This window comes from Coturnix japonica, chromosome 21 (genome assembly GCF_054131305.1).
Source record: "Coturnix japonica strain WE chromosome 21, WE-NBRP24, whole genome shotgun sequence".
NCBI classification, from domain to species: Eukaryota; Metazoa; Chordata; class Aves; order Galliformes; family Phasianidae; genus Coturnix; species Coturnix japonica.
This window is the reverse complement of record NC_140683.1, coordinates 7,569,061-7,590,561: the sequence shown is the minus strand read 5'-3', so window position 1 is coordinate 7,590,561 and position 21,501 is coordinate 7,569,061. Positions and strand designations below refer to the sequence as shown.

At 46.8% G+C, this 21,501-nt stretch overlaps 1 protein-coding gene across 30 annotated transcripts in view; it reads right to left on the bottom strand.

Moving 5' to 3' along the window:
• The window catches only part of DNM1 (dynamin 1), a 56,531-nt gene extending 35,751 nt beyond the window's left edge, over nt 1–20,780 (bottom strand). For all 30 annotated transcript variants that reach the window (XR_014936294.1, XR_001558679.3, XR_001558678.3 and 27 more), the window contains exons 1-5: nt 20,478–20,780; nt 2,525–2,598; nt 1,346–1,495; nt 630–833; nt 23–121 (exon numbers count right to left, since the gene is read on the bottom strand). Coding sequence is in view for 21 of the 30 variants with exons in the window: in XM_085521398.1 (XP_085377524.1) it covers nt 23–121; nt 630–833; nt 1,346–1,495; nt 2,525–2,598; nt 20,478–20,638 (688 nt within the window). In the remaining 9 variants the exon portion in view is untranslated. The remainder of the gene's footprint in view (nt 1–22; nt 122–629; nt 834–1,345; nt 1,496–2,524; nt 2,599–20,477) is intronic.
• Between the last annotated feature and the right edge of the window lie 721 nt (nt 20,781–21,501).

Genomic DNA, 21,501 nt, shown 5'->3' with positions numbered 1-21,501 from the left:
CACAGAGCGTGAGGAAACGTACCTCTGCGAAGAGGAAGTAATTTATTTTCTAATACATCCCTAGCATCAGTTCCTTCATCCATAAGATCCAGCTTAGTGATGACTCCAATAGTACGTTGCCCTTAATAAAAGAACAAGTAAAATATGATCAAGTAAAACAGCTGTGTAATACCTTCCTTTGTTCAGAAAGCTTACAAACTGCCCAGCTTGGCTACAAGGGCTCTTGGGCACAAATGTCACAGTTCCCATAATAGCCAAGAGGTCACAACAGCACCAGGTAACAGAGGTCAGTTCCCAGCTATACCCTGTTCAGACACTCCTGTTTTTTACCACAGAGATGGATTCTAGGGAAGATTTTCCTACTCTTCTCCAGGCAAAACAAAGATGACCAAAGTGAAGGGAGGGAAGCCCTCAACCTCTTCAGAAATAGGGCTCAAATAAAGAAATGTGGAATAATACAATTTCTATTACAGTAGCTATTAATGCCCAAAGCCACCTCTCAGAAGGGCAGATGCTGGTGAAGATACCACTTAAGACAACAGACAGGAGACTAAAACTGCTGAGCTAATCACAGCCTGGAGACTCAGGCTGCTGGTTAGTAATGAAACACACTGAAACAAGAGATTTACCTTGAGGATCCACCTCCTTCGCAACCTTCAGAGCATCAGAATTGGCCAAATCAGAGTTGGCTGGGGATACTGCCAGGATGAGGCAATTCTCTTTGGTGACAAACTGCATAAGCATATCTCGGATCTGGAACTCTATGTCAGGGGGCTGATCCCCCACCGGGACTTTGGTCATGCCTGGTAGATCCACCAGCGTCAGGTTCAGGACTATATACAGGAAACAGGAGACATAAGAAGTGTGCATTAAGGTTGGAATGTTCTGGTCTATATGGAACATTCATAGCTTTAGTGTCTTCAGTGCATTATAGGCATAACAGAAGCATGTAACTCAGAAGCAAATAAAAGTTTTCAATTCCTTTTTGTTAAAGTTGAGCAATAACTAACCGTTATTAGTTGTATTGCCAATGATTCATTTATTTCCCCAGAAAACAGGGAGAGGCTGCAGGTCTTTACAGGAAGGTCCACACTGATGCAATAAAGTCTTTATAGGAAGAAGTTTCTGCACAGACATCAGTCGTTTCTGAGACTAGTTCTGCTTGCAGCCAGATACTTCAAGTGGCAGACAAAGCCCCTCCAGAAATATGGCAAAGACATGCAGTGTGTTCCACCATAACCCAGACATGGGGGGATTCCATTTCATCTTTGTTCTGTATTCATGTTATGGCAGAACAGCAATCTGCCTCATCTATCCCAACTTCAGAGACTGCATTAAGACTCACCATGAGGAGAATAGACTCTGAGGTTAATGGGCACTGGGGAAATCCCTTTGTTGGAGCCAGTAACACGATCCGTTTCAGCTTCAATCTCCAAACGGATCTCCTCAAAATCTGTGAACTTCTTTCCTTTGCAGTGCAGGAACTCTCCATACTCTGTTTACACAGAAGCAGAGAGTCAGAAACAGTCACACAAGTGAGAAAAACTCACAGCCAGAAGTTTAATAAAGTGTCCTGGATTGAAAAGAAACACAGGTTTTTCTCTCTAGATCCTACATGGTTGGCAAAGAAATTACTGCAGCCACAGTTGCAGCAACATCTGAGAGAATCTATAAGACCAAGACCTTCCCAATCCAGCTCTGGTCGCAGAGCCTGCATCCTCACTCATGTTCATTCAAGAAATATAACCCAAGACTTTCCCTGTTGATATTAAGCAAGCTTAACACACACCTGCAACCTCCATAGATGGTCTGGGAAGTACCTTTGTATTCATGAAAACTTGGGGCAGCTCTGTATTAAAGCAGTGGGGTAAATAGCAGTTGCATGACATGATGAGAACAGGTTCAAGTGAGTCTCAAAGTAGCACAAAACCATTCTGACATGGTTTTGAACTGCTTGGTGGGTTTTTGTGTTTGTTTTGGTGGTTTTGAGTATGATAACCAGTTCAAGAACCCTCCATTTCAAGTGAAAAATCCTCACAAGTCAAGTTGCTTCTTTATGGTAGACCAGAGGACTGTTGTAAACAGGTCAGGTCCACCTGACAAGAGAGGAATACTCTAAAACAGTCATTTGCCAGCTCCTCAATGAGATCTCATGTTTGAAGGGAACAGTAATGAAAGTACTCTGTAAGCAGCAGCCAAAGCAGTGAATAGTCCACAACTCCAGTCACAAAACTCTGCAGGGATTCCATTCCACATCCCAGCATTCCCATACTTGATTTTAAGTGCACTAGAACCATCCCAACCACTTATTTCAGGAGACTGTAAGCAGGTTCCTTTAGTTTTTGGGTTATACCCACTCATAAGAGTCACAGCTGCACAGACAAAGGAAAATCATGATGAGCATATGTATGAAACACTGCTTAACTCAGACAAAATTAGATGCTGAGCAGCGCCACTGATGAAATAAGACCTGTCAGGTCTAGGGTAGGAAGCCAGCAGCACACTGTGGACATGGATTACATACCTGTGCTGGCATTCACCAGCTGCAGGACCAGTGGACGCCTGGTCACAATGCCAGAACCACGAGGCAGAAAGTCCCTGAAATGAAAGAGGAAATTTCAGATGAATGAGCAATCATTTCCTTCCCTATCCACGGCTTTGCTGTTTCTATGAGCACTCGTGGGTCCCAGCAGGGCACTCCAGCCATGGCACTGATAGAATTTAAGGCACAGGAGACCAAGTGTCCTTCCCCAAGGAGGACAGACCATTCTTAGGAAGCCCATGCTCACAGCACACTCCCACTAGTCCTGTCACTTGCAGTTAAATCTTCAGATGAAGTTCCAGGCTCACTACATCTGCTGCTGACCTTACCAGTTTGTGGCTTGGTTTCCAAGCACTCGGCTGTTCACGTGCCTCTTCAGAAGTCACTGTAAACACAATCCATTTGCTTCCCTACCTACTGGAGAAGCACCGCTTCAGAATGTGCTGCCTATGGCATGAATGTATCACCTCTGTTAGAAGCTCTGCCTGTATTGCTTGCACTTTGGTACAATTCTCCCCTTCTGATAGGTGTGACAGTGCAGAATTCGCCAACTCAGTTATAACCATAGTAAAAGAAATCCACCCCCCTTGATGTTCTGACCATGGCCTTGTCCTGAATGGCCTTAATACTGACAATGGAAATGCAGATGAGGAATGAGCTTTTGTGTTTTAACACATCAGCAAGCGGACCTGATTTCAGCTCCTGGTTTCATCATTGATTGCTTATGTAAACCTGCAAGGAAATAGGAAAACGTGTGCATTTCCCTTTTCTTCAGCTCTAAACTGAGAGCTATAAAAGGATGCAGAGTGGTCTCAAGAGAAAGGAGAGCAAAGAGCTTCCTACAACATCTAATGTCTCACAAACATCTCCTGCAGGTTACTAAGCTTACTGCAAAGCAACCTCTGATAAAACTCTACTGCATACTGTAACCCAGCCCCGTTATTTTAGACTTCAGAAACATAAGGAGTTAACTGGGAACTTTCATTTGTTTTTCAAATAAATACAGCTCTATTTTTTCTCCATTCCAGTGGGATTAACCCTGGAATCGTTGAGGTATTGCATCACTCAGGCAGTTTTCTGCTGCCTCAGCTCCATTCCTATGGATGTCTGCGGTCAATATGTGACAAAGTCCTACTCTTGCATCAGTTCTTTTAGCATAAGAACAAATCCAAGCTGCGCTGATTTTATTGTTACTTTACTGTAGGTAACAGAAAGGTACAGTTTATAGTATAACTCACTTTCTAGTGCAATAAGGCACTACCCCAGCTACTGACCTCCAGCTTGCAGCATTACATTCAACCTCACTGTAGGAAAAGCATTTATAAGAATGAGTCCTTTTGGAATTAAGATCCCCCAGTGATGTGCTCCACATCTTCCCAAAACTTTCTGCTTTGGTCCCAATTTCTCTGTGGTCTTTGTCACAGCTCAAAGCAAAGGTGGATGTGAAAACCTCTGCAGCATCCAGATGAGACTGAAACCACTTAATTATGTCAATTGAGCAGCTTCCAGGGTATTGCAAGGAAAAAAAACAAACCAACAAAGTCCTCACAAAAGACACAGCACTAAATATATATATATATATACACATATATAAAGAGGATTACTTACAAGTAATGACTCAATTACAAGTTTGAGTCATTTTTCAATAAGCTTTCCTCTGAACAGTAGGAGAGATACCAGGAGACCCTCCAATAGGACAGTGACCATTAAGCCAACACATTTCTGCTTGTTATTAACCCCATCCTTTGGGATACCAACTGACCATGTTTTTAACTACACATTTTCATTTCATCCCAGAACTGCACGTTGTTTAAGTTCAACCTTTACATAACAATATTATCAATTATCAATGGAGTTTTCTCCCTCAGTTTCTCACCAGGCAGAATTCCATACCACTCAGTTTAGGGAACCTGAGCTTACTTACCTGCAGCATTATACCACTGTAGCCATGTTAATGTTAAAGTAAGTCTGTAAAACCACAGCACCTGGTTGGGTGCCAGGGGAGCACACTGTACAGCAGCCTCGCTTGCCCTCTTGCAGCAGGCATAATAAATTGCTTCTGTAAAGAAACTATAACAGAGCATACGCAGCACAGACAGAGCACCCAGCTCAGGTTTTGAGCCCTTTCAGCAGCCAGGGAAATGGATTTCTCCTGGAAGAGCAGCTCCAAGTGATGAAATGAAGCCAGACTCAGGAGAGGGACACATGGGATAAAGACATGCCAGCTGACAAGAGCTGAAGGGTTAGATAAACTGCCTTGTTCCATTCCAGGAAGGAGACACACAGCAGCAAGGCTTGGGGTGAGGAGGGGAAAGATGGAACACTTCTTGGGAGATAATACACTGCAGAACTGGAATGATGAGGGCAGCAGGGACTTCCCTACCAGAATAAGGCAGCCTCCATCACAACACCAAGAGCAGCCCTGCTACATACACCACTATACAAGATGCTGTGCCGGGAACAGGATGCTCATTAGGCTGCCAGTACCAACTGCTCGTCATTTACTTTGTTTCTTAAGAAGGAAAACTTGCTTTGTTTTCCTGTTTTGTTCTTAACACGCAGGGAAGATGTGACAGCATTTTATTTCATGTGCCTTTAAGCAAGGACATCATCCTGTGCCACTTACCAGTGCTAAGATCCCCCCAGAACGAATAATAGAGCAGCAACCAAAACTGAGGCAGAGATGCTGCATTTAGGAAATAAACACTTAATCTGCTTATCTTCCACTTAGGCACTGGCTCAAAATTCCTCCTTAAGATATTGAGGTATCATTTTAGCTGAGCTCAACAAGCTCCATTCCCCAAACTGACACTTAATGGAAGTCTTCAGACTATTAGTAGCTGTCAGACCAGAAGTTAGCAATACATCTCCTCTCTACACTAGGGCACAAAAAGAAATAGAGATGCAAATCCTGATGGGTCTCAGGCTGAAGAGGTTCAGCCAGACCTGAAAAGGTACTAACTGTTATGTTATGCACTGCTCGTTTCTGAAGCACACACCGTGTATGTTCTCAACTAGCTGCAGAGCTACCCCAGGGCAAACCCAATCACATCATCCCTTACAGTCTTATTTCTATTTTAGTACACAGAGCTGCATTAAAGTACAGATTTGGGCTGAAAACTGCATTAGTAATACAGTAGTCAAAAACTATCTGAGGGACAGAAAGCAATTGAGCAGTTACTTTACAGCAATGCTTGAACCAAATCCAAACACAGAGCTTCTCAAACATGAAGGCAATCTGAATGTCATGTAATAAATATTATGGAGGCAACAAGGTCTGAGGCTTGTGTTTTTTTATCATATAGATCGCCTGGCTTTAATTTAACCCTCCATGAATGAGGTATCTCGGCATCCCACAGAACAAAAAGGTGCTATTAATGACAGGACAAGCAGATATTTACTGACAAGCTCCGAGGTTCATTAGATCACTCACATGGTACAGAGCATCAGAAGTTACAGGTAACACAGATCAAAGATATTGATAAGACACAGGAGAAAAACAAATTGCTTGTGGCATTAAATATAGATTGGGATCAAAGAGAATGGATAAATGATAGATAACAGATGGCAACAACAGAAGTAGTAGTCAATAAAGGAAGCAAGTCCACATTACTGTCCTTTCTTTTACATGGAAGAGGGACCCAATGCTTCTACCACCACTTGCTTTGCCCTCCTGTGGGGAAGCTGGGAAGTAGTGGGCTCAAATACCAACCTAATCCTGATCTAGATACACCAATACAGCACCCGTGCAGTTTGTCTGTCAGTCCTTTGAGATTTGTGGATTAGAACGCACTAGAGAAGGTAAAGCTCCAATTAAGACAAAAACAACCAACAAAGCAGCAGCTTATGAAGACATAACGGGAGCCCAAATAACAAGAGAATGATCAGCATCTGATCATTTAATTTCCATTTGTTTTCTTACTAAACATCTGCAGACAAGGTTATTAAAGGATGCGATTAATCTCCAGTTCGGATTATTAGTTTCAGACAATTAAGACTCACACAGTATCCACATTTTCACATGGCTGTTCCTGGCTTTTAAATCCAGTATTTGTTATTTCCTGTGTTACGGTGGCACTGGGGGATAACAATTCAATCAGAACCTCATTGTACAAAGCACTATGCCAACTCACAGCATGAAATACAGTTCCTATCCCTATGGGTTTCGCTGTCTGGCTACACAAATCACAGACACTTCTGTTCAGGCCCAGCACCAGCTTCATTTCATCCATCAGGTCTTAGAGTTGATCACTTATTCACTGTAATCACACATTAGATCCCATCCTTTTTGGTAAGGTTTGCACTTTCAGGCTCAGAGGTTTAAGCCAGGGATGTGTTCTTTATCTGCCCATCTCTGCAGCACTATTGAAAGTCTAGCCTTAACCTTTAGTGAAAGAAACCAAATCTACAGGCAGTGGATGTAATGCAAATATTCCTTAAGAGCATCACTGATGTTCATCACACAATGGGTACGTATAGAAATAAAGATCTATTGTAAACACACCACATTCTATCATACTGGCGACATTACTATACACAATAATTCATTATTCAAGAAGACAATTGTGAAAAATAAAGGTCATGCAATAGTTCATGTGTCATCACAATACATATATCAGCAGAAGAGAAGGCTTCCCACTGCCTTGCACCTAGAGATACAGCAGTGCAATGGGAGGTTAACACCATTGTGCTGACTTACAGGACTTACAATTGCTTTGAGCAATCCTGGCTTTCCAGCAGCATCCCCACCAATGAGCCACTTCTCCCCACGCAGCAACCCAGGCCAGCAGCCAGGAAGGGCTGAGCAGACCTCTCCATGTTTTGCTGTACACAAGGTGTGCTCCAAGGGACTGTGTGGTCAGCTGGGTAAAACCTGACATACAGCAAGTCAAATCCCTGCCCTCACAGACAAACATAATGGTGGGTTTCGTCTCCCTCCCATCAGGGACTAAGTGACATAAAGACAGAAGATAGGTGGGCTTCCATCTCATCATGGGACACAACTGCCCAGCCATTGATTTAGATATGCAAAGACAACAATCCCCTGTTCAGTGCCATGTTATCACCTTGAGCAGAAGCGTCCCAAAGAACCCACAAACCCAAAACACACCTTCCCTACAGAACAAAGCCACAGGTACTGAAATAGACTGTGCCACTTGGGGGCCTCCGGGAGAACACACGTGCCTTGAGCAGAAGCACCAATTAGGAATGGGTTTCAGCCCTCAGAAGGCATTTATTGAGCCAAACGTGGGCTGAGGGAGCTCAGACAACAAAACAGGAGACAGGCTCTGAACAAATGCTCCCCTGTGTCACTGATATTTCAGCGCTAGTAGCTGGGTTCAGACCTCAGTCTCCTCAAGCAAAAAGAGAAGCACACTGTAATCGTTACAAGAACATTTGCTTTGAAGAGGCTCTCTCCCTTATCACCTCCTGCCCCCCTCCATCCCTCTTCCAAAGGACATCAAACTTTGCTGCTCTGGCTTATCTCTGACTGCACAGAGCAGTTCCCAAGAGTCCACTGCAATTACTGCCTTTTTCATTCATTGCTTTCCACATCTCCTTCCCCTGCATTTCACTCAGCCCCCCTCCAGCCCGACTCCCCTCAGGTCTCCAAAAGCAGCGGGATAAGAATGTTTTTCTGTTGTTGATTTTCATGTGAATCCTTCAGGCTCGTTTCTGTTTTGCTTCATTAGCTTTAGAGAACATCAAGATTTGGAAAGCAGCTGAATGCATTATGTCGAGTCATGGCTGCACCACATCCCCCATACACGAGCTGTGCTCACATCAAGCTACAGAGGAGCATCATGGCAGTACTCCCACAAAGCAGCAGATACCCACAGAAGTCAGTATTCCTACAGCCCAGTTACTCCACTTCCCTTTGATACCCTATGAGCCCACTGAGTGGGCAGCACAGCCGATCCCTGGGCAGTCTGTTGTGTGGCTGAAGTGATCCCAAGGAAACCCACATATGTAGTTTTATGCTGGGGGGGGTCAACTGCAGGTTCCAGCCCTACTTTTCAGATGGGGCTGCGTACTTTAAGATGACCTGGAGCAAAGGTAGAGATGTTGCAACATTCCTCTGATGCATCCATGCAAAAACAAGAGTTAATACATTTGATCAGCTCCCTAGTTCTGCTACAATGGAGTCACCAAGGATTTCTAACACTATAGCCATAGCTCAGCTTATGTAATATATAAGTCCCCATGCATTGGGAGGGGAGACAGAAGCTGAGCAGACAGTGTTTCTGTTGCAGAAGGTCAAGTTGCTTCTTCATTCTACCTGTAGGAGGGGAGAAAGAACACAAAGAAGGGAACACCTTGGGAGGAGATTCAAATACAGACAGACATCACCATGTTGCCAGTTTTCCACTGAGCACCTTCTTCCTACCTAGAAATCTAAGCTTTCCCTCTCACGAGCCATTGCTGGGCAATGCATAGATGGGCAAATACTTTCAGAAGATGGGATTTCAAGCAGCACTTGAAGCCTCTGTCAGAAAGATCAACTTCTCCTTGCAGACACCACAAATAGCTTCCAGCTTTTGCTAGAAATGCACACCTAGACAGTGCAGTAAAGCACAAGCACAGCCCAGCACCTTTGCCATCTTAATTGGAAGAAAATCTGCACAGGATATGCAGTCACAGCTGTGTGTGCTGTAATGCAGGCTTCCTTTCCAGCTATTAGTGACCAAGGTTAGTTCTTTACTACCAAGTGCCACGGAGGGCTGTGACCCGGGGAGTCCTGGCATGCAACTGCAGAGCCTTGTGTTATTCCTGCAGAGGAAGCCCGCAGCGGGAGCAGATTGGATCCACGTGCTTCTGCCTGCTTGTGATCCCAGACTAGATAGATAATCCCTTCATGGGCTGCTGCTCTACAATTGCAGTACAGCGGCCAATCCAATCCGAGAGACAAAACCAGGCCCATGGGGATAATTCCCCTCCTACTTCCCAACAACATGGTGAAATCTACTTGTTTCCATAGAAACAAATCAGTTTTTATGTCCACACGGCTCCCTCCCTGCCATGCATCAGCCCCGAGCTGCTGAGGCTGACAGATTTCATACAAGGGTCTGCAGCCATAGGTCAAGAGCTTGCAGGAGAAACAAGGGGTATTCCTACAGCACACAAAACCCATCTCACCCACATCATCATTTGCCTCAGTTCCTCTCCGCTGGGAGAGAATTAATGAGTAATATCCTTCCCCTCCTCCATTTCAAGGGCTGACTTATCTGCCAGATCCCTCCCTGCCACGCTCCCACAGATGGGTTAGTCCAGAGCATGAGAGGGAACAAAGCACAGATGGGAAAAGGAAGACAGGACACTGCAACACCTCAGGTGCTCTTGTGAACCAATTTCCTCTTTGTATTCCTTACAGGTAGCAGCCGTAAAGGGATTTTCTTGTTCGGAGGCCCTGCTGTTTTACTGAGGATTATTTAGAGAGTGGTACAGCCTATGGTGCAATGACTGGTCTCAAAAAGTCAGTGCCCATTATAGCAAATGCCGCAGTGACTGTCAGCTGCAGCAGACAGAGGGGAAGAGTCCTGAGAGGCTGCAGAACCACAGCACTGCTGCTGTGCAGCTTCCCCTGGGATCCTTTGGGTAATAGAAAATGAAGCCCTGGATCTTGTGTTCCGCCTTGGGATATTCAAGGTGAAGAATAAAGCAGCACTGATTCTACGTGACAGTATCAGGAACTCAAGGGAAAAAGCAGCCCAGCGCATCCGGAGTGGATGTGGCAGCAAGGATTACGCATTCGTGGAAAACCACAGCTTAGATTTCAAGGATGAGAATCCCAGCAGGAAGAAAACAAAGCTCATTTCACCACACGGCTCTGCTTCTTCAGCTCATTTGAAGAGCAAGAAGCCAACCCAGCACCAGCATCCAGGGGAACAGCACCCACTGCGCTGCCTGGGTGCAGAGGACTCCATGGACACAGACGTGCTGTGCTCTCCATCCCAGCAGCTCTAAAGCAGACTTTGTGTGCCTTGATGATTTTTCTCAATCATCATATGGAAGCAAGTTTATCTTTTACTCCCACTGAAGCATACAGATACTGGAAAGAAGTCACAGACAAAATATGCAGCTTCACCTGCAGGGCATCATCTCCAATATCAGCCCTGCAAGTTTCAGACAGCAGCCTTCACAAGGACAGTTCTAGGCATCAAAACCCTATAAATATCAATTCAGCTCAGTCCCAGATGTAGAAAAGAAATCCAGTTTTTCTAGCCACAAAAGGTAAGCCCATGACCCAGCATCTTTGCTTGCCTCCTCAAGCTGCACTGATCTGTCACAATTCTGTAGCAGTGTTGTTTGTGCTAAAGCAGAGCAAATCTACTGACAAATCCTGGCTTTGCCATAGGAGGACAGTGGCAGCCCTTTAAAACATGGCCTGTACAGCTCCTGCAACTTGAGCAGAGAGGAAACAAAGGACAAGCTATACAATAAAACCTCTGGAATAGGAATGATGGACTGATGGGGAAGCACAAACACTACAACACACTAGTGTTAACATGCTCAAACTGATGAGCAACACATTCACCTTCCTATTTCTCCACCACCAGTGTCTTAATCTGTCCCAGCTCTCCAGAGTCCTACAGCAAAGGCTCTCCTGTGCTGGGGAACTCCAACAGTCCATGCAGAAGTAACCAATATTGATACGATATGGAGATTCCTGATATAAAGGGGCTTATCCTCCTTTTTGCCTTTCTCTCCTTTACAAAAGGAAACTGGTGCAATGACAGATCCAAAGACACCACAGGTTCATAGTTAAGTGTCATCTTAGATGTCTTGTCAAAACTCTTTCACCTCTGGCGTCCTGGTATTTGCTGCAAGGAGAACAAATATAGCTCAAGGCACATTCCGTCACTGCAGCATGACACCTCCTCCACTCCCAGACAGTCTCCTCAGAGCCTGAATGCCACAAAAGGTACAGAGAACTGAAAAGGTTCATTGGAAGAGGCAGAAACACTTGGAGCCCACTATTAAGAACCCACAGAAGCTATATGAGGAAGGGGGTGGCATTTCAAGCCCTGCTGTGCCACCATTGTCCAGGTATAGGTGGTAGGTGTTTACAATTGGATTCATGTACCCTGAAGATTTACCTTGCATAGGTAAGAGTATTGTGAGCAGGAAGGCAGGCTGGTTCCCTGCTGGTGGCTGAGGCAGGGAGGGCAGTTCTGCAGGGTAACTGCATCATTCAGCCCCAGCGCATCCTGGCCACGGTGCACAGCCACCCTGCAGGGGGAATTTAAGATGCCAACATATACCTCTGCTGTGTGGTGAAGTACACAGGAACACTGCCAAGCTCCTTGCTACGCACTGCACCTCTGCAGTTTCAGTTATAATTAGGATCACCCTGGCTGGAAACACAGCGCAGAGATGCTGTTTCTTAAGCCCTTGAAGAAAAACAAGCAGACTGTTACCACCGCCAGTACGGAAGCATTAATTTCTACTTTAAAAACCACTGAAGACATCTCCATTTCCAAGCTACACCAAAAACAAAAGTGGGATCGATAGCCCCAAGAAGAAGGAAGCTTTTTGCCTCCTGCCCAGGGGTATCTGCTAGAGACAGCCAGAGGCACAGCATCCCACGGCCCAGGGATTACTGCTTCTCTGGTAAACATCAGACAGTGACTATAAGTGACAAAAAAAAGGGCAGGTTTATATACAGGTACACATCCATGCAGTTTCTAAAGGAGGCTATGTCTTCATGAAGAGCTTTGGAGCAGAAGAGTGCCAAAATTGGTACTGCACTTAAACGGGCACCCTGAACCTATAGTAAAACTAAGGAGTGATGACCTGGACAAACCACCCAGCATCTTCTGATCTTCCCACTCCTTCCCCTCTTCTCCACACAGAAAGGATAAATTGACCTAAGATGAACGTGGAGTGCCAGGAAGTTCACAGGCCTTGCATGACAAATATATTATGTATGAACAGGCACAAATAGAGTAATCCCTAGGAACCCAAATACCAAACCAAAACAGAGAAAGGAAATGCATTGCCTGCCTTCTGATTGCTGTGCTGATGCAGAAGAGATACCCTGAGTTTCAGCACTGGAGCTGCAGCATCAACTCTGCAGCATGACATCCCCAGGGGATGTTCTGCACTTTGGTATATGCTGGTCCCCTCCCTGCCCTGAGCTGTACCACTACTGCAGACCTCACAAGGCCATCTCCACGCTCAGGCAACTCCCAGCTATTCATAGATGAGCTTCTATTAAAAGTAAAAGCACAATCAGCTTAAGAAATATCCAGAGATTACTCTAGAGATCACAGCAGCCAGAAAGAGAGAAAAATCTAATGTGCATTAGAATCAAAGAGCTCCATCCCCACTCAGAGCAGTGTATGTGCAGAGTGAACCACAGGCAAGTCAGTGGAGCCAAAAATCACCATTAAAAGTAGGAGTTAGAGCTCTGTTTTCTGCTAGCTTAATTCTGAGCTAACAGCCCATCAAGGTACACCCCTTCACTGACGGAGAACCATCCCTGTGCTGGTAATCAGGCAGCAAATGAACAGTTATTATAAGGCCCTGCTCATAGAACTTTGTAATTACTCAGATGACAAATTGCTCCCAGAGCTGCAATGGGCTGCTGATTTTTGTCAGAGCCCCAAGCCAGATCCTACCAAAGATACTCTGCCTTTACATGTGTGAGAGTGACAGGAATGCAAAGAAGAGGAGCAAAACAAAGGCTTGTTCAGAGGTTCTGCCTTTAGGTATCTCTTCCTTATGCTAAGAAACTCAGCACAGCCTCCCCCAGCCCTGCTTCTCCAGTCTCAAAAAAGTGCTTTTTCTTAATGATCTCCAGGGTAAGTTGACTCTGCTGTAAAAATGCTTGCAGATGTTGAGCATCAGCTGCACAGCATCTCCGTAGAATTCTGCCTAGCGATGCTTTCAGAGCCTAAATACAACTGAAAAGCTATTCTGAAACATGGCTGCAGTTCACACTGCATTTAATATAGGATTACATCAACACTGCCTGGTTCTTCAGCCAAAATCCACAGCAGCATCACTTTAATATCTGCTCAGCCCTTTCCCAGGTACTGTGCTGGCCACTCTTACACCAAGACAGTTTCACAAACAAAATGACAGTCCAAGCAAAGCCAGGCAGGATCTCCACAATCCTTCTGCTTGCTCAGACACTATTAACTCTTCACCCTTCAACACAGCTGCAACAACACAACCTGGAGCCATAAGAAACAGGAAACGGAGTGTTAAAGGGGACTGCTGAGGCAATAAATTATTAAAATAGTATTTTCACCCCCCGAGACTTGAATTCAATTCCTGTTTCAGTCGAGTGAAGAACTGGTTTTTTTCCAAGCTTCACTCTGCATAATTTTTTAGTTCGTTATGGCCGCAGTACAAGTATTTTAACAGAACTTACAGCTCTGCTATAGCCCAGGGACATCAGCTCTGATTTCCAGAATGGGAAGGCCCACATCTGACAAGGCCTTACAGAATTTGGAATTCTTTAGCTCTATCTCCTGGAGCACTTCAGGAAACAACGTCCTTTTCTTTAAAGGACACCCACAAGCATCCCCAAAATGGATGTTCTCAATACAAAATCCACACTGCTCTTCTGTCAGCTTAACCGCTGTGCCCAGGGCTCTAAGAAAAGCCACACGAGTCATAAGACTTGCAGAAAAGTGGCAGAAGTTGGCACGTTTGCTTCCAGTCAGCAAAACAGTTTGAGAAGCTTGCATAACGCCTGCATCCAATGTGTGCTAGGCTGAACTGCAGGAAGCTGCTGAGCAGGGTCCAAAACACCATCTCACCTCAAAGCATCAAGTCCTTCAAATTGATGTCTGCTCTTTTCATGAACACCCCCAGGACAGTGACTCCACCACCTCCCTGGGCAGCTCCACTGCACAACCATTCTGAGATGCTCCCTCATACCCAGCCCAAACCTCCTGGTGCAACATGAGGCCATCACCTCTCATCCTATCAATATTAAGTGGAAGCAAAGATTGACCCCCCACCTCACCACAACCTCCTTTCAGGGGCTGTACGGAGCAACAAGGTCTCCCCTGACCAAACTCCATCAAGTCACCCAATAATAAGCATAACACATGTTTTAGAAAGACCATAAATATAAAGAGAAACAGAACTTTGGAGCTTTTCAGAACGTGCCTGAGCCACTCCAGACCTGACCAGACCACCCAAGTGTTTAAGGTCACCAGGCCCAAAGCTCTGGGCTCATCTCTCCAGGCCATGATGGGCTCTGCAGAGCCTCAGAGTCTGCTGGCTTCAACTGGCAAAGGAGGTGAGATCCACCCTGCAGATACACAGCTCAACAAGTCCACAGCTCTGTGACCAAAGCACCTCAAAGTCTATATACCCACATGTGATGCTGCCAGCCTGCTTAGTGCAGCACATCAGTGCTTTCTAAGCAATTCCCAATCCTCACACCCAGCAAGCATGCTGCCAGCTTCTGCAGAGCAACCCTCAGCCTCCAAAGATGCCCAGTACCAAACAGCACATGAGGCCGCACACACCACTGCTGCAAGGAAGGCACTGCTCATCATGCACTGCTGCATCACCATCACAGAGGTCCCAATTATTGCTATGAAAAACAGCTTGTCTCTTGTTGTTAACCTTCTCTGGTATCATTTCTAGTATCCATTAACGATATACACACGTGATGTGACCAAGACCAACAGCCTCTAGGAAAGGCACCCACGATCGGCACCCAGACCCCAGCATTGCAGCACAGCTCCGACCTCAGGCCAGCCAGACCCATCTGTCATAACATCAGAAATAATTCAGCTCAAGAGCAATGAGAAATCATGCCACCAGTGGGCCGTCTCCTTACTGTGCATGATTTTCTTCTCCTTGGCAGATTTCATTTTAGCTTTCCTCCCAGCCAGCAGTACTCTGACTCATACGGTTACGGATCTGTGAGTCCAAGGAGGAAAGCATTACACCCAAAACTGTTTTTCTCTTTACTTAGTGACATATTAATAAGGTTTGCTGTGCATATTGCCAGTGGGCTTCTCATCACAGATGCCACCTCAAAAACAACTCTACATTGGGCAATACAGGCTGAGCTCCACATGCTTTGAGGCGACTGCCCACCACCCCTTGTCAATGTCTTGTTTTTGCCACTCAAGTGCATGGTCTGAAACAAAAACTGGAGGATTGGTTCACATGGGTGGAGCCCTCATGGGTTTGCTCCTAATAAATCTGCTCAGTGCATCATAACAAGTTTCACCCCTCTAGCCGGAACACAACAAGAGCTCCATTTCCTTGATTAAATTCTGCTATGTCATCTACTTCTTCAGTTTCCCTACGATAAGGGTTCATCTTAAAGATGCTAAGAAGTCTTCACTCCAGCATTTTCTCTCACTCTCGGATAGTCAGGCTGGAGCCTGAAGCACAAAGAAGCAATGTTGAGTAATTCACACGGCCAGGAAGGGGACCAGCTTCCTGCCTTGGAATAACATTTACAGAAGGTGCCTCAGATACAGCACAGCAGACAGACTCCCACTCCTTCTATTTAAGTACAGTGCAGTTCTGCCTTCACTGGGGAAGGCAGGTTCAAGGCCTTCACTTGGCATCCCCAGCGAGGGATTGATCCGTGGCTACCAAAAACAACCAGCAGCCTTTAAAAACAAAGTTTGTCCACAGCTAAAAAGTTGTAATAACAGTAAGCACATGGAGTGCTGAGAAACAGTAACTGCATCAGCACAGGGGATTGCTTTTAGATTCTCCCCCCTCCCCACTGGTTTTGCTGACCCTTATCAGCTTGATGCCACAGCACAGTGTTTATAAAGCAAGCACGAAAGACAACATTTACCCATCTCAAATCACCAAAGGAATAATATTCAGAACTCCCAACACAAGGATAACTGTGATAACAAGAGAAAACCACTCTAGCACCAAAGCTGTCCTCCCAACCTGTCAGCTCTCAGGTGACAAATTCCTGCCACTTTCACACACCAGCAGGTCCCAGCAAACCCCACCTGGCATGACATGAGCATCACCTTCCAAATCAGGTACAGCTGGTTTCCTCTCTGCTGCATGAACAGTCTGAAAGATGCCATAAGCTTCTCTTTTCCTACAAAATCTAAGGCCTGTGGCAGTTACCAGAAGTCACCACTGTAGAGATACGATCAACAATCAGACAGCAAGGTCTGCAGAGAGCACCCAGCTGCTGCAGGAAGCAGAAAAGATACCAGACCTATATTTGCTTGAACCAACCCCTGCACGACTAACAGAAGCAGTCAGAGGACAAACACAGGCACTGTTGCACCTACAAACTTCAAGATTCAGGCATCCTTTTTTCTTCTGACAGCCACCCATGTTATGTTCTGTTTTAACTTAATTACGCATCTCCTCCTACTGATTCTCCTCCTCCAAGTCTTTGCTAGGAGCCATATAGATTTCTCCAAAGCTAGAATCATTTATCTCATGGTCTCTGTAACACACTACCCATTCTATCACAGCACTCCATGCTTTTATCAGCCTTCTAATTAATGCTGGATGAAAAGAGGTACTTTCTTCACTAAGGACTAAAGGTTGCTGCCATTTGAAGGTCCATTATTTGACCACGATGCATTTCCCTGAAAGCAGAGCCCTACTCCTGGCTCTCACACTGTGCTCTACAGCTCTGAATAAGTCATTTTCTAAGAAATGCCTATGGTTTTAACTTGCAAATAGGCAACAGCATTTGTCCAGCTCGTAGATCATACAATAATTACACATGTCTTGCAATTAGAGTCTCTACCACCACTCTGGCAATGCCAACTTCCTTCCAGGCAATTTACAGCCATAAGCAAATTCAGCATACACCATCAAAGCCTGGTGGGTTGGTATTTGGTTAGGGGTATATAAGATTGCAAGGGAGAAGGATGCTTCTGAGATGAATGCTCAGGTCTGGGATCAAATTAATTTGATGGATTCAATCCTCACAGTGTTGGCGCTGCTTGGATCCCTTCATCAGAAACATGATGGTTTCACCTCCGTTCAAGTCCTTCCACCCACTGTTCCCAGCTCACAGTCACTGCCTTCCCTGCAGCCCCCTTAGGCCATCTGTTCTGCACAAGTCAGAGGTGCCTTGTTCTCCCCACAAGGAGCAATGCAGCAGGAAGGCACCAACACCATAAGCATGGATTCAATGACCCTCCGAGGTCTCTTCCAATGCGAATTATCCCCTGAGCCCATAACCACAGCAGCAGCAAATGCCTAGAGATGACCAGATTAACCTTCCTACCAGTTCTGAGGCCCAGGATAAAGCAGTCTGCAAACAGACGTGTCACCTGGCTGGCTTCTGCACAGCTTCTCTCATCCCTACAGTGATTTTAACACCATCAGCTGCTACAGCAGCCACCATGCTGAGTCCCCGGCAGCAAAAGCACACATAGCTGCCTTGTCGACATCTGGTATTATAAACACAGGCTCTGCATTGTTGGATAATCCATTAGCAGCAGAATAAGTGACACTGAAGGAGTAATTAGCAGCAACTAAGAAGCCTTCGTGTGCAGGAAGAAAAAAAGATATTTGTTTGGGAAGATACATAAGTAAACACCGATTGCAGTCAGCAACACTCCACTGTGCTTTGAGGCTTTGCATGTGTGGGATTCAGCGCTGCTGCAAGATGTCAGCAGCAGCCCTGGGCTGAAGTCCTGCACAGCCAGAGCCTGGGGCTGGCACAGGGACCAGCAGGTTGTCCTGCTGCATGAACACAGCTTGATCATTTGGAATGAGTTTGACAGGTATGGAGGGGAAAGCCAGCCCAGCCCCTCTACTGAACATCTCTACCAAGCACATCATGCAGCACAACTGCATCAGCTGCTGTTTGCATGCAGACCTCCGAGCACTCTGAGCAGCTCATCAGCACCCTAATTCCACGTGCAGTGAGCAGCTGCTGCACCACCATCCCAGCACCAGGCTGGAGATGTGACATATGCCACGGCCACACTAACAATGACATTTGTACACAGCAGGCCACAGTTCCTCCTCACGCCACTAGCACAATGAGGAGCCATGCTTATTCTGTTCTTCCATAGCTGCTGCTTGTGTTTTTCAACCCTACACAAAACAGTAACACGATGCATTACAGGCTCCCAGTGCTATTCTAGAAGGTTTAGGTTTTGCAGCATACACACATATATTCTGTGTAAGATGCCTCACGTTACCAGTCTCTAATCCAGGCAGCATTCAATGCTATCAAATGGAAAAGGACCTCCTCCCTTCGACATGATTTTAATTTCCAGCCTAATTATTTCCCTTATACGCTTTGCTATGGACAGCTTCACACAGCTCCTGCTCTGGGGACCCACCATTACTGCATTCCCTATAAGCCACCATAGCACACTGCTGGAGAGACTGACGGGTCACTGAGGCCACAGGTCCTGCCAGGAATCATCCACAAAATGGAAACCAGGAGCACAATTTCATTCCCTTGCCCTCCAGCAGGCAGACACTCCCCAGCTCCCATTGATCCCAGTGGAGATGACCATGACCCCATTATGTTTTCTCAGCCTCAAAGAAAGGGGCAGCACACCCCAACCACCATCCCTCAACAAACCCTCCTGCAGTCCTGCAGCCATCCAGCACACTGCAGCACTGCCTGCACAGATCCTCTAAAAAGGATTTACGAGGTCAGGCTGCCAGTACTTAGAAAGCATGAAAACAGCAGAGCCAACAGGTGAACCCGCTGTGCTTACATGCTCCAGGAGACCCCTCCTCCCCTTCAGTAAGCTGTGGGGCTGCAAATCTTCCCCTTCATGGGTAGGAATTTGTACTTTTGTCTGGGTTAGTGAACAAAAAGGTGGATCCCGGTGACATGAGGCTCAGTGAAACGCATTCATGCAATGTCCTTCCCTGCAGGACTCCCAGGATCTCTGGGGGATATTGCATAGACTGAAGGATCAGAAAGGATCCCAAATGTTGGATGTGTTTCTGTATCTTAAACAAATCTTGCTCCTGCTGTATCTGGCTCAGAGAAAGCACAATCCTGTGCCTTCAGCCCATGTATGCAGCACTGCTCGAGGCACAGGAACAGAATTTGGGGGGCTTGCAGGTAAACAAACAACTCGTACACACTGCAGACCTCCCTCACAAGCTGTTCTGTATTGTATGTTTAAACAGAAAGAGGAGAATGGTGGGAGAACAGCATCCCACAGCCATTGTCATCAATACAGCTTTCTGATAAAGAAAAGCCCACGCAAGCATTGAGCAGGTATCACAGCAGCTGCTGCTTTCAGGCAAGGCAACAGCAAGCTGCTTACAGCATCACAAAATACCTTGATAGCTAAACCTGCGTATGGCTGAATGCAATTAATTAAGGAGGTCAGCACAGCTGAGGAACAACCCCTCCCCAGGTGTTGTGTGTCGGAGCGGATCACGGCGCTGCCATTGACTCAAGTTGCAGATGATGAATGCGAAGGTCACATGAAGGGAAGGCAGCGGTGCATCGCCTGCCACAAAATGGTAGCAGCGGGGATGCGGGCACGTCCTTCCCGCAGCTCCAGACGCGGCACCCAACGCGGATCACACCGACCCTCAGCCTCACGCACACCCGAGGGGGCACCTGACCGGGGGTGGGGGGATGATTCGGGGCCGTTCCGCTCCGTTATGTAACGGGGGCTCCCTCCAGCCCCGAGCTGCGGCAATGCCGGGGGCTCCGCCGCGGATCCCTCCCCCTGCTCGCCCCGCAGCGCCCCGCACTGCGCGCACCCCGCGGCTCTCGCAATGCACCGCACCGCCCGTGCGCCCAACGGCTCCGCCGCGTGCAGCCGGCAGCTCCGTGCCCTACACCGCACTATACACACACACATCGCTCTCCGTGCCCTACACCGCACTATACACACACACATCGCATCGCTCAAGCACCCGGCGGCTTCTCCCGTGCCGCCCCTCCCGCACACCCCGCGGCTGTGCCGCACGCACCGCCCGCAGCTCCGCTCACAGCCCGCAGCTCTCCCCGCTCCGTTACCTGCCGACGAAATTCTCCAGCACCGAGCTCTTGCCGGCGCTCTGCCCTCCGACCACAGCGATCTGCGGCAGGTCGAGGTTCGCGTTCTGCCCGATGGCGGCGAAGGCGTCCTGCAGCCGGTTGACCAGCGGGATCAGATCTTCCATCCCGCGGTTCCCCATGGTGGCGGCGTGGCTCCTCTCTCCCTCTGACCGCCCGCTTCAGCTCTAACAGCGCCGGGTACCGACCCTCCCCGCCCGGCCGCAGGGCTCCAGCCCGCTCCGCTCCGCTCGACGCCGCCCGGGCTCAGCTCAGCTCTGCTCCGTGCGAGCCGCCGCAGTGGGGCGCTTTAAAGCTGCAGACGCTGCTCTGCACGATGGGAGTTGTAGTTTGTGAGGGGCTGCATCACAGAACTCACAGCGGGGGGATGGAGCACCGAAACCTGCGATAGATTCCAAGCTGTGCAATTCGTGTTAATGTTTTAATTGTTATCTTAATGTGTTTTAATGCAGAAGTTGATGCTGCCCCTTTGTAGAGGTCAAAGCAAAGACCAAAAGGCATCAGGCATTTAAAGAGCGATGTCACCTTCCTCTATGGGTCAGAGCTGGTGTTTAGGGCACTCCATACCACACGGATCTTTAAAGCATTATACAAAGAACCATGAGAAGGAAATTGCTTTGTTCCTAGAAGTTGGCATAACCTGAAGTTTAAGCACATGGTTCAGTTTACTGCTGGTAAACTACCTGACTACACCACTGCAACAGTATCCTGTAATACAATAGCTATGCTAATGAGCCTTGATGACTAATTAGCGTCATCTGAAGCTTCTGTGCTCCTAGGTGCTCTATTTAAAGTCAGACCAGTATTGACTTCCAACTCAGTCATATCCCTGTATGCCTATAGAGCTACATGATTCTCCTCCAACATAGATGCTGTTATCTTAGTATTAGTTATATTTCATTGTTAACCTGTTTGCTTAGAAATCAACGGTCCTATTGCTAGTTTTCCTACTGATCTTACACCTGCCCTATCACTGCTGCTTGCT